Source organism: Urocampus carinirostris, chromosome 1 (assembly GCF_059441175.1).
Source record: "Urocampus carinirostris isolate Australia breed hairy pipefish chromosome 1, RoL_Ucar_1.0, whole genome shotgun sequence".
Lineage (NCBI taxonomy): Eukaryota > Metazoa > Chordata > Actinopteri > Syngnathiformes > Syngnathidae > Urocampus > Urocampus carinirostris.
The window spans coordinates 47443589-47456785 of NC_142349.1; the positions used below are offsets into that span (position 1 = coordinate 47443589).

At 40.0% G+C, this 13197-nt stretch overlaps 2 protein-coding genes and 1 long non-coding RNA gene across 9 annotated transcripts in view; 1 reads left to right on the forward strand and 2 right to left on the reverse strand.

The window, feature by feature from the left end:
• On the reverse strand, positions 1-1896 carry LOC148374944 (uncharacterized). The gene is made up of 3 exons (XR_015851180.1): positions 1758-1896; positions 1520-1693; positions 1-458 (listed from the first exon to the last, which is right to left on the reverse strand). It is a non-coding gene; the product is annotated as an uncharacterized LOC148374944 (long non-coding RNA).
• ndel1b (nudE neurodevelopment protein 1-like 1b) lies at positions 1561-12858 on the forward strand. 6 transcript variants are annotated; one of them, XM_088342833.1, is made up of 10 exons: positions 1561-1731; positions 3682-3807; positions 5942-6038; positions 7874-8027; positions 8165-8313; positions 9653-9789; positions 9858-10025; positions 11075-11166; positions 11263-11408; positions 11497-12858. In XM_088342833.1, exons 3-10 carry the CDS (start codon positions 5953-5955, stop codon positions 11573-11575), a joined length of 1011 nt encoding a protein of 336 aa, XP_088198959.1. In that variant the 5' UTR covers positions 1561-1731; positions 3682-3807; positions 5942-5952; the 3' UTR covers positions 11576-12858. The 6 variants fall into 6 exon arrangements, with proteins under 6 accessions (XP_088198959.1, XP_088198930.1, XP_088198942.1 ...); XM_088342816.1 differs by lacking the exon at positions 3682-3807 and having other exon boundaries at positions 1567-1601; positions 1638-1731; XM_088342825.1 differs by lacking the exon at positions 1561-1731 and adding an exon at positions 1962-2110.
• LOC148374946 (medium-chain acyl-CoA ligase ACSF2, mitochondrial-like) overlaps positions 12460-13197 on the reverse strand; it is an 18137-nt gene continuing 17399 nt past the window's right edge. For both annotated transcript variants that reach the window (XM_088342775.1, XM_088342768.1), the window contains 2 exons: positions 13125-13193; positions 12460-12963 (listed from right to left, as the gene is read on the reverse strand). In XM_088342775.1, coding sequence (XP_088198901.1) covers positions 12913-12963; positions 13125-13193 — 120 coding nt within the window. In that variant the 3' untranslated portion in view covers positions 12460-12912. The remainder of the gene's footprint in view (positions 12964-13124; positions 13194-13197) is intronic.

A 13197-nucleotide genomic window follows, 5' to 3' on the forward strand; every position in this document is an offset into this window, starting at 1 on the left:
CTTTTAATGCATTTCTTTTTCCTCCCATGGCTTTTTCGGCTGCAAATAGCATCTTTATGGCATCCATCGTACTTGACTTTAATAATTCGTGCTGTTTTGTTATTGCTACAGAAAAGAAGATTGGCGATGGGCCAAACCCACTTAAAATTGGGGAAGGAAAAATTCCCCCAATTAGTAAAACGTACCTCATTTGCTACAATTTGGGGTGGGTTGTGATCGCTTGATGTGGCCAAATGAATGAATGCACAAGTATGTTTGGGTAGTGCAAGTGACAGTTAAAAGTTACAAGTTTTCTCATGCAACCATCCCAAACTCCCCCTTGACATGAGCTGTCCCTTCAGGAAAGCTCCCTTTCTTCCCGATTAGTCACTCTGGCATTGGCTTTGGGTATAAAACCTCCATGCTGAAAAAGGAGACCACTGCAGCCCTGGCGGTTAGTGTGATGTCGGTGTGTTTGCCTGGAAAAAGAAATAACAGTTAAAAAACACACATTTGGTCGACAGTTTACAAAGTCATACCTGTCAACCTGTACGGTTTTCCCGTAAAAAGTACGTTTATTATGCATTTTAAGACGTGTACGACGTACGAGAAAATCTATACGGAAAAACACAAATTTGTCAATTATGGGTACCATTCGGTACACGCCGACTATTACGAAACGGCAAATCAATCAAGTAAAACGAGTTCGCCGCGGAAGCCTCTGTCTCGGTATCATTTTTTTCATTGCAAACGAAGTGACCGGTTTGATGTAGTGAAAGGAAACCCGTCTCTTTTTAGAGAACCGGCTTTTTTGGCTCAACTTATTGAAGAGAGCCGTCCCTCAAACGGCTCACTTGCTTTGATGCATTATATTCCGAATTATTATGTTGTATAAAGAAGTTAAGAAAAAAAGGAAGTAGAAAATGAGAAAATGAAAAAAGACAGGTATGTGGTTATCCCTTTAATCAGTATATTACCAACAATAATTTAATGCAGAAAATGAATTCATAATTTGAATAAGAAAATTCTACTTCATTATATTCACATGTATATTTTCTTTCTACAGTGAACGTCCAAGCTACTTATTTTTTTAACTTTTTTATAATAAACCTTTCCAAAAAAAATGCATTTAAGGTGAATTGGCCAGTCCAAATTGTCCCTAGGTTTGAATGAGCGAATGAGTCATCTGTCCCTGTGTGCCCTGCGATTGGCTGGCAACCAGTTGAGGGTGTCCCCTGCCCACTGCCCGGAGATGGCTGGGATGGGCTGTATGATTATTTTGTATTTTGTAAGGTAAAATATGTGAGGGCATAGAGCCGTGGAGGTTGACAGGTATGCAAAGTATGGCAATAAAATAATTGTACAAAGACTGTCCATTTTTTTAAATCTTATTTGCCATAAATAATGTATACTGTTATTAGCCTACACGTGCTGTTTTTCAGTTTACAGATGACTTTAAGCGGCATCTAGCGGTGCTTTGTTGCAGTGTCCCATGAGTCGGGCGCGGCTGCATATGAGAAGTCTTAGATGTTTACGTAACCTGTACGTAGCACGCAAGTTCCCGTCAGGGTTGACGTCACTTCCGGGAGACGCGTTGGCAATTTCCTAAACACAATCAAGCAAGTCAAAGCAATCCCAAGCAGCGGCGCTCGGAAGCTCGTCAGGCCGGAGGGACAAGTGTGTCTGTCGGCAGCGTCTGAATGTGAAGAGTCGCCTAAAGCAGACAACGATTCAATCTTTTGTCATGAGCAGGTATGTTTTTCTGTTATTCCTCGCACCCTGTAAGCATTTTGTTTACGGTTCCCCTGCGAGGTTCCTGTCGTCGTTTTGCTAGCATGCGTTGGACGTGTAGCGGTTCTATTCTTACATTCTTCTTTCTGTTTTGTTTCAAAACGCTGACACTGACGTTTCGAGTGGGTTACCTCATGAACACTCATGACGGACGGAGGCGTTTGCGACTAAGTTTAGACGTCGTGTGACGTCCTACTTAGCTATTGTGGATATTGAATCTAAATATAAAACTGCTCCGCATGGAACACAAGTTCTGGTGTTAACTTTTAGTCTTGATAAGAATCGATTCAACACATTGACATCAGGGCACCACTCCCTTTTTAAAGTCGTTTTATGGAAGGTAAACTTGGCATTTTACACTCGGGTTTTCATTAAACCTCTATACAGGATACTCTCAACATATTTGTTAAATATTGAAGACGAAACACCCATGTGCGTAATAGGAGGTTTTGAAACATACCTGTCAACCTCCACGGCTTCATGCCCTTACAAACTGTCGTATTTTCCCTTACAAAATACAAAATAATCTTACACCATATTTTTATTCAAACGTGTTTATTAATTAACATTTTGTTGTGAGATACCGAGTTGCTCGACATGAATGAGGTTTATTATAAAAAGTTCAAAAATTAAGTAGCTTGGACCTTCACTGTACAAGGAAAAAATACATGCGAATATAATATAATAGAAAATAATTTACTTTTATTGCCATTCTTTGTAACCATGCACACAAAACAAAATGTCGATACACCTGACCCGTACAGTTAAACTGTAGCGAGCCGATGCAGCCGCAGCCAAACAGGGCGCCGCTATTTTAGACCCAACTGCTGTGTTGGGAGTCATTAGGTGACCAAACCCCCCAATTCCAACCCTTAATGCCGAGCGCCAAACAGGGAGGCAATGAGTACCAATGTTGTAAGTCTTAGGTATGACTCGGCCGAGGCTTGAACCAGCGACCTCCTAGTCTCGGAGCGGGCGCCCTACCATCTAGGCTACTGAGTTGGTTGAAGTAAAATTTTCTTATTCAAATTATTAATTCATTTTCTGCATTAAAGTATTGCTGGTAATATACTGATTAAAGGGATAACCACAAACCTGTCTTTTTTCATTTTCTCCTTTTATACTTCCACTAACATAATAATTCGTAATGTAATGCATCGAAGCAAGTGAGCCGTATGCGAGCCGGCTCTCTTTAATGAGTTGAGACGAAAAAGCCGGTTCTCTAAAAAGAGACGGACTTCCTTTCACTACACAACTATAACGGAATGATGCATGATGGGAAATCCCCAGGCGGCAGACGCATGCGCACAGTCGCATCAAACCTCTCGCTTCGTTTGCAACCAAAAAACGATACTGAGATAGAGGCTACTGCGGCAAACTCTTTTGACTTGATTGATCTGCCGTTTCGTGATAGTCGGTGTATACCAGATGGTACCCATAATTGACAAATTTGCGTTTTTCCGTACAGATTTCCTTGATGTCGTACACATCTTAAAATGCATAATAAGCATACTTTGTACAGCAAAAACGTACAGGTTGACAGGTATGTTGAAACCTCGTGAAAATCACATCTGAAATCTTGGTAAGTGTGCCATTTTAGTAGTCTCTTTATTCTAAGGCTATAAAATGATGTCAGGTGTTATTATAGTACATCATATTTTTTTTCAACACCCCTGTGATTTTTAAATTATTCAATCATGAGAGATACATCCTCACTTTGAAAATGAATTTATCATGATAACGAATTTCTTTCATTTTCAAAGGGAGGTGGATGTTAATATCATAAAATGGTCTTCTTCTATATAAAAATTGACACACATGAGCAGAAACTCCATCTTTGTTTACCAATTTTTACTCAACTTTAAGATTTAGTCCAGTCAAATGATTTATTTGTATTGCCAGTAATTACAGAAAGTTTCCAAGGGCCACCGACCACCAAATCAACATCCCCTGTTCTGAAACTTATATGACAGCAAGGGGGAAAAAAGTCTCAGCCTGAGGAAAATTAAGGACCCTTGAGAAGGGATCGCACATGAGGTAATCCCCTTTCCGGGATGACCAGGCTGTCATGGATGTTGCAATGGCATCAACATATAATATACAATCAACATCAACAATACACCTTGGTGATAGTGTTAGTAAAATGATGATTTCTAAAATTTAACATCCTTGCACATCCACTGTCTTTTTCCGAGGAGAAATGCCCCTCCTTTTTCTTTTACATTTTACATCCTACATGTGGATTACCATGGAAACAGCCGTTTTGACCACTCCTCCCTCCAATATGACACTGACACATCATGCAGGAATGAGTGTAACACTTTTTCTTGCCCCCTCCCCCTAATTGTGTATTTGTCTCCAGCCTTCCCATGGTTTCCCGTGATGATGACATTTCTTGGGAATGTTTAAATGAGAGAAGTCATAATCAAGCCTTAGAGGAGTTGTATTTTCCATAAAGTAACGTCCCATTGAGAGCCATTCTAAATGTATAACTTGTTCATAATGAGCCTCTGTAGGCTTCGGGTTTAACCACAAAATAATTTGCATTAGGGTGTGACCTGATTTCCAACTAGGTTTGAACGTTTTATTAATCTTTTAGTGTTTGCAGAATGTTGTGTTTTCGACCTTTTGTAGAAAAGCTAACGCCACAAATCTGGTTGGGTGTAGCATGCCCCCAAGCGAGGTTCCACACTACTTAGTTATTCTCATATTTTTTATTAGCAACATTTGTTCATACATCATCAAACTGTGTGATTGGCGTTGGCTTAATTACTTTAAGTGCTGTAACACTTAAAAACACCTGCAATAAACATTCTGTTCTCAACGTATTTACAAAACCTGATGCTAATATGCACGTATAGTCACACAATATATGCCTGTTGCCTCCTTGGAGGGGCTGCCAGTACAAAATGTGTTGTCTTCACAGCAAACGTTTGAACTTACGTGAGCTATTTAGCTAATACTATAGTGCTAACTTTGTAAAAAAAAAGAAGTGCCAATAAAATAAAAGCCTTGCAAGAAAAAAGAAGAAATGTTTTCGCGTGACAAAAAAATAACAGAAAATGAGAACAATGTAATTCCTGCAGAAAAATAGGAATTAAGTTATTTGCAATTTGATGTCTCTGAAATTGGCAATTTTTTTATTGTTTTGGACAATGGTTGTATTATGCAGGACTTTGATATGCATTGCATCGTCTCAAAAATAGATACACACGTATTGTTCAGATTTACTGGTGAAAATCAAATGTCTGATAAATGCACCTGCAAAATTAAAAATCGCTTGTGTAAATTGCCAATATATGTGGCTCTACAGAATACATGGTTAAAATTTGTTTTTTTTTTATGCGTACTGGAGGAATTGGAAAATTAGCTTTGAAAGTCTTTGAAAAGCGCCTGAAAATTTGATAACTAAAGTGTAGGAACCATGGATTTGGATTATTAAAAAAGCGTAAGAAATTGTTTTTCTATTCCTCTGGCAGATAGTCTTTGCTTATTTCAAGAATGTTTTAATAGGAAAAAAATAGATGAATAATAGTAAACCTCGAAAGAAGGGTTTAAGAATATCGCCAAATTTAAAATTACTCATATTACTTCCTGAGCCATGGTGACCACAAATGATTAAAAACAATTTTATACATGTGATTCTAGACAACATTTATTATGTTATTAACAATGATTAATATTATTTTTATGTTGAGAAAATATTCTAAAAAAAAAATAATAATAATAAACAAAAGTGTTTGCGGGAATTAAAGAATATCTTTATCTAATATCATGCATATATTTGCAAATGTAAAATCCTTTGAATGAGCTGAAAATGTAACTGTATACTCGGTAAAATAGTTGCAATAATTACCTGTACATAATGTTTTGTTTCGATAACCAGTGTCCACCATTATAATTTGTTTGCTACTTCTCTACTTCACGAGATTGCAAAAGTTTAATCTGCCCAATGAGGATGGGGGCTCAATGAATTTGGAGTCAAATCCTTCTGCAGGAAATCGTCTCAAATAAAGTAATTGTAGAGGAGGAGGCCTATTTTCACAGTCCTTCACTTTTTAGTGTCCGAGGCTGCAGAAATATTCGCATACAAATCATTGTAGCTTGTGATGAGACTCATGGTGACATTTTGGGCTAACCTAATTGTTGTTTGTTTGTCTGAATCATGCAGGAAGTCCGGACATGGACACAGAGATGATTCCTAAATTTGCTACAAAAGACGAAGAAGTTGATTACTGGAAGTCCCAAGCCCTGAAGTATAAGAAAAGGTAAGGGCTCTTCTACGTCGCATGTTTGAATGCATGTACATAGGCGAGTAAATATTTGCCTACTGAGCTCTTTGTGTAAACTTTGAAGCTGACTTATGTAAGCATGTAGTAGCCTATTCCAGGTTTGGACTTCGAAGTGATCAGCATACTGTGTGCTTGCAGTGACTCATTCACCCTCCTGACATCCGAGTTTGTTTTGGAGGCAAAAAGTTCCAAGTGGGCCCGCAACAAAGTTGCTGATGATGTGCTTTCCACAAAATGTGGTTTGGAAATAACCACAGCTGTGCCGAGCTTTTAAATCTCCTCCGTTTAAAGCAAATCGTGAGACAGACCTTGTGAAATGGGTGTTTGTGCTGTGGTGTGTTGTGCAGGAGGAAATGACTTGCACATTAGGACGCAATCGTTGAAATCTTTTTAACGCCACAGACTTTATTTTTGGGATGTTTAAAATACAAATTTAAACCTATTTTATATCAAAATTTTTACTATTTGACACTTGATGCCTTATATTTTAAAGCAGTGTAAGAATGTTGTATAATACTGTCAGGTGGTTTGAGGTTGTATGGGTGACGTTGGTACACGCTAAACTGCTTGTCAATGTGATCAGCTGACCACACAGGAATATTGTGTGTGCGAGTATGTGGTGTTTAATACAAGGTCAAAATTTTTTAGTAACGATTCCATTTTAGCAAATCTATTTAAGATTCTTCGTGATGGCTTTCTTCAATCTTTTGGGCACACTTTGGAGTCCAAAATGATCATTGTCTCTTGTGCTGCTGTCAAGCATAGCTGTCAACAAAAGGTGAAGAGGGAAGCACTTTTAAATTTTTCAAAGAAAAAAATGTTAAATTTAATTCAAATTTCAGTTTTGTTTTTTTTTTTTGTTTTTTAATTGCCAAGAAATCAAAGGAATTGGCCCATTTAAAAAAGTAATTCTCTATTTTATCGGACTGATCCAAGTAGAGCTACAACAACGAATCGATAAAATCCGTGATAAAAAGCGTTGGCAAGCAATTAGTTTATTGATGCATTGTGAGTCGTGATTTGTGTCACTGAGCACCCCGTGAAGGATGTGACGTCACACTTGACGCCAGTCGGCAGGCCTCTCAGAGCTAGGTTGTGTGCGAACTAAGCCGCTATTTTTAAAGGTTATGTCAATTCAACTTGTGAAACATGAAAGACATGGGGAAACCAGTTGGAAAGAAGTCTGCAAAAGTGTGGGAGCACGCCACACTTCTCAAAACCCAAAAAGTGCGTCACTTCCAAGCTTGCGAAAGTAGTATTCCTAAGTACTAGGGTTTTTGTATCCCGCCTGTTGGTGATGCACCTCTTTAGATATGAGATGTTTCCACCTGCAAATGGATGAATGGATATTGTTGAAAAAAACTTAAGTAAAGAAGCAAAACGGTACAAAAGTCTGCCTGCATTATTGCCATCAAAGGCAACCACTCAGATTACCTCATATAGCATGTATTTGTATATATTTTGTTTATTTGACCAACTGTTTTTTTATTTTTATTGTTTAATATTGTAGAATATTTTTGTCCACAAAGAAAGAAAGCTTTCAGGCTTCTGAACAAGCTGATGCCACAACGTCAGCTGCCTCTACCCCATGATATTTTTGGAATCATTTTTAGCCATGCTAAGCATCTCGCTTACACTTATTCTGTTAAATCTCACTACTGTTGCGAGTGTTGAACGCAACTCCCCCGAAGCCCATTGCTGTACAAAGGACACTTTTTTCCTATCATCACGAGGATGTTCAGATGCGAGCATAGTGACAAATAGCTGTTTGTGTAATTCCCTGTTTGCATGTTTGTTTGTGTGTGGTCCAGTTGTCAAGATGCTCAGGAGGAGCTCCAGGAGTTTCAGGAGGGGAGCCAAGAGCTGGAGGCAGAACTGGAGGCACAGCTCAGCCAGGCGGAACATCGTCTGCGTGACCTGCAGAGCGAGAACGAACGGCTAAAGAACGAGGTTGACAACCTCAAGGTAAGTGTCGTCTTGCCTCTTCGGGGATTTCCCCTGCTTAGCTACCAGATTACATCGACAAATTCCCTTTCGCTTACATAAAGGCTCAACCTTTTTAGGAAATGAGTGTATTGTGCCATCTGCTTGACCATTTTCAGGAGAAGCTAGATAAACAGTACACTCAGAGCTACGAGCAGATCTCAGTGCTGGAGGACGACCTTGGTCGCACGCGGAGCAGCAATCAGCAACTCCACAAATCCGTGCGCAAGCTCGAGCAGGCCAACGACGACTTGGAGAGGGCCAAAAGGTGTGACTGACCTTGTTGTAAACGAGAATTTGCGCTGATGTTCATTTAGAGGCGAGATCCTGGACCCAAACCCGGGCTTCTCTCTCGCCTTTTATTTTTTTTCCTTTGATTATCTGCACAGGATGCACTTTTACTCAAGTAATTATTGAGATGACTGGTTTTTACCTTTACTTGAGTCATATTTGAGTCAAACGCGCACTCCGGTGCCGAAGTTATATTATTCAGATAACTATCATAAAGAACATGCTTACCAAACCGTCAGTTTAACTCTAAGTCACTAAATCCGAAGAAATATTTATCCTTTTATCACGGTAATATATGAGTCATTTCCTCTTTCTACCTCTATGTCCCTTACGTCAGACGTCATATCCGCTTTTCGCCAATAGCTTACAAGCTTTCTTTCTGCCTTGCGGCCAAATATTTTACTATTTGCATCTTGTAATCTGCAGAATATTTCTTTTTGGTGGCATTTCGTTTTATTTCATTTTCGCTGCACATCGCTGAAATGAACGCTTCAGCGCCGCACCTGAAATGCACACTTGATTTGAGGGACTCTGCTCGAAATAAACCTAAAGCGCACACTTTGGCGCCAAAGTCAAGCTCCGGGTTTACTTCGGCGACAAATTTTAACTTTATGCTCATTGTTGCGTTTTAACGGGCCGCACGCTTAAAAGCAAAGCAGAACTTTGTTGAATCTATAGGCAGGTCATTTTTGAAGGATAATTAATTGTAAATTAAGGGTATCAAACTCAATTTATCTCAGGGGCCCTCATGGTAAAACACTGATAGAGCTGGACTAGTAAATACATGACATAAAAACTGTGTTGTAGTTGTAGAGCCAGGGATCTTTCAAGTTCTTACAATTAAATTATGACTATAATTTATGTGTGTAACATTAGATTTTAAAACTATTAAGGTTTTTTTCCAAGAATATTTGCATATTTTGCATAAACGGCCCAGGTTCAAGTCAAAAGTCTTGAAGAGAAAACAAATTTCAGGAAGTACTTTGTAGCTTTTATTGTTAAGGTGACTTCTGCCCATTATGCTCATAGGACAGCCGTGGCAAATTTACGACCCGCAAGCTGTACTCGGCCTATTGGATAATTTGATTTAGCCCGCCATAAATATCTGAGGTTTCTCTCATTTTTAGTATGCCCACTCTATTATTTTGACGTTATTTTACTGACCCAGCAACCCTGAAAACAGAAAGTTTGAATTCAACCCCAGAACCAAAGCCAAACAAAGTTTTACATACCCGTTTTAGGCTTTAATGAAAAAAGAATGATGAATGGTAAATTCATAAAAATGCTCCAAAACATCCCAGACCTTATATTTTTAGGGCCACCATAGTGTCCCTGGAGGACTTTGAGGGCCGCCTAAACCAAGCCATTGAGAGAAACGCCTTCCTGGAAAGCGAACTAGACGAGAAGGAGTCCCTCTTGGTGTCTGTGCAGCGACTCAAAGATGAAGCGCGAGGTATCGACACAAAAAAAAAAATAGACTTGAGATGGCAGCGATCTCACGCCCACCGTTCTTCTCTGCAGACCTCCGACAAGAGCTGGCAGTGCGAGAGAGGACGACAGACAGGATGTCTGCGCCAAGCTCGCCCACCTTGGACCTGGATAGGGCCGACTCAGCCGTCCAGGCGTCACTCTCGCTGCCCGCTACCCCGCTGGGACAGAGCAATGATCATTCCCTGGATGGCCCGAAAGGTAAATGCTTGACTGCTGTATATGCTAGTGTGGAGAAATATTGACACGTTATCATTGTTATTCAGAGATGATGTGATGTGTGCCAAAATAACTTTTTAATGCTTACCTCAATCGCAAATCTTGTGTACAGTAATCCCTCGGTTTGGGCAGGGGTTGCGTTCTGCAAAATAAATGTAAACAATATTCACTACCTTTTTTTTTATCAATGACAATAAATTCAATTCTAATTTTAAGGTTTTATTTTTAAATAATGAAGAGAAAAAACATCTTCGACGAGGGAACAGATGAATGGGAATTAGACTTATAAATACTATTTTAGCTTTGTCAAAGACATCCTTCATCCCATCTTTGAAAGTTTTTGCGTCCCTTTTTAGGATCTCACAAACAGCTTTAATATAATTCATCAAAGATCTGACAAGAACTCTTAATTGGCATGGCAATAAAACATGCGGGCCGAAAGCAATACATTTACTATGTGAATTGCTATAAAAGAAATGGTGCAACTATAATGAAATGACAATGCACCCGACTTGTAAAACTTTAATGCAGGATAGTTAAAATGATGTATATAAATAGATTCAATGGAAATGCTATAAAAACCCACATTTTTTCACCTGATTGACAGACAACTGCCAGATGTATCTTGGGATAATCCTAGCTGGTTGTTAGCCTGGACTGGAACAGGCTAAGTGATATATAAAATATGTAAACGTTTGTACAGTATTGTTTACCTGTTTAACAGGCTGTAGGTGTCGCAGGACAACCCCCCCAAAAAAAGTTTATTTTAGCGTCTTAGAAATGAACGTACTCGCACGCGCATCATGTACAAGCTGACTGAGGCTGAAATGAGGACACTAGGCAGGAGATGGCGGCAGCGGGTAAAAAAGTTCTAAATCCCGTACAGCTCCTTAAAAAGGCTGATATTGTTTAAATGCCAGATGAGTAAACACCTTGTTATATTTTTAAGAAAATCAAAAGACTTGATGTATACTAGTTAGCTTCTTTTCGCCGTAGCTCTAACACACCTGGTGTACTTGTTACGTCTTCAGTGTTGCCCAACGGATATGGCAGCTCGTCCCTCACACCTTCCGCCAGAATCTCAGCTCTCAACATTGTCGGCGATCTGCTCAGGAAGGTCGGGGTGGGTACATTTTGCCGCTCATCTAACGTGAGGGCCTTGCGGACCTCTTTCTCTTCAATTGTTTACAACAAATGCGCTGGTTTGCTTCCTCGCCAGGCTCTGGAATCCAAACTGGCCGCCTGCCGGAGCTTCGCAAAGGACCAGGCGGCAAGAAAACATCTTCCCATGGAGAACGGCACGCTAGTTAATGGCAACCCCACCAAGTTCTCGCACGCACTGCACACCACCTACTTCGACACAAGGTGATCTACTCGTCTCTGCCTACCCAAACACAAATATAGACTCAGAAGTGCCCTGTGTAAATGACTCCTCTGTGGTTTTTGACCGTAGCACCGTCAACGGACTGGACCCCGCACCCCTGAGCTCCAGAACTGTGTCCCCACCGGGTCTGCTGCCTCTAAGTGTGTGACCACTAGCGGACACAGGAATGATGTGTTTTGTGTGAGCGCGAGTGTTTTCACAAAAGACTTAACTGCAGGACATGTCTCGAATATTTTTTTTTTTTATTTTTTTTTTTATTTTTTTTGTCTTTTCATTTTTGGTCACATGCACGTAGCGCATCTGAATGCCACCGATGTGTGACCCAGCCTTTTTTGTTGTTTTTGCTGTTTTCCAGCGGCACTCTGACGACAAAAGGTCCCTTTGGACTTTGCTACTTTTCCCGTGATTTGCACAGTTGGACAACTTTTCTCTTTTTGGAATGTATAATCTATTTAACTAAAAGGGATGTGTTTCGCATTAACTTATGACCCCAAGCTTTACAACGATGCAGTATTCTTGCTTGTGGAGGTGGTGTGGGGGCAGAGGGGGTTCACACGGCGCTTACCCATGTCCACATCTAATGACTGAAGTGAATTTTGATCATTCCGAGCCTCGCAGCCAAACTGTAGTCAAGCCGCACGTGTTTGGGGTGCATCTTTTTTCTATGTGTTATGTTTAGTCATGTAAAAAAATCCTTGTGAGGATAAGTATGAATGGCACTTAGGTCGGTGCTCACAACTCCGGGGCTCTTATTAAAACCAATGCTTTAAGAATTGGTCTGAGTTTAGGTTTTACTTGCATTTCGGTAAGGGTTATTATTGGGTTATCAGTTGTGACGGTTAAGATTAGGCCACAGGGGTTGGAACTGCATTATGTCTTTGGATGTCCTCACAAGGTTACGAGTCAAGTATTTGTATATAGAAAACCAAAAGCATGGTTACCTCAGTTTGACCCGATGGCAACGATCGGTGCACCTGGCCCTTGATATCCAATTTATTTAAATTGGCAATGACACAAAGATCAATACTCAAGTAGCCATACAAGTTTATTATTTTTTTTTTTTTTACATTTTCTATTGTTTGGAATGTGAGGTTCATGCTTCTTAGTCTACTGTACATGTGCCCTGTGATTGCCTGGCAGTGTGGATAGGGGGTACTCTAGCTCACCTGGAGGCCTGCTGGCCAAAACTACCGTTGGAACAAGACGCTAGGTTCTTTAAACGACCATCAATTGTTTTGTAAGGCCACAAAATGGCCGACAGTCATCGGACCATGCCCACAAGATTGGTCATCGGTTCACCATTGTACATGATATCAAAGTTAAGGTCCCTTTTATTTATTGTTTGTACGACAGCATGCGCATTAAAGGCGCACAGTGACTCAAGTCGCTGCAGGATGATCTTAACTTTAAATAAATACAAATTGACATGAACATTGCTGTGTTTCTCTTTGCGTGCTTGCGGGCTGCCAAGTTAAAACCTCCGAGTTATTGGCCGAGATGTTTTTCCATGTCCACCTTCAAGACGTTCTTCTTGATCTACAAGAAACAATCAGAACTGTAAGAAATCAAAATGTACATTTTTTTTCCCTAGCATTGCTAAATTGTCTGAGCTACTTATCAAAAACTAAGCATCCAAGGAACCCGTCCGTTCTGAGGATAAGCAGTACAAATTGTACTCAATTTAAAACTGATCTCACCTTTCTGGAGGCAGTCATAGGGAAGCTGTCCACAAACACCACGTAGTGAGGGATTTTGAAGTGCGAAATCTAG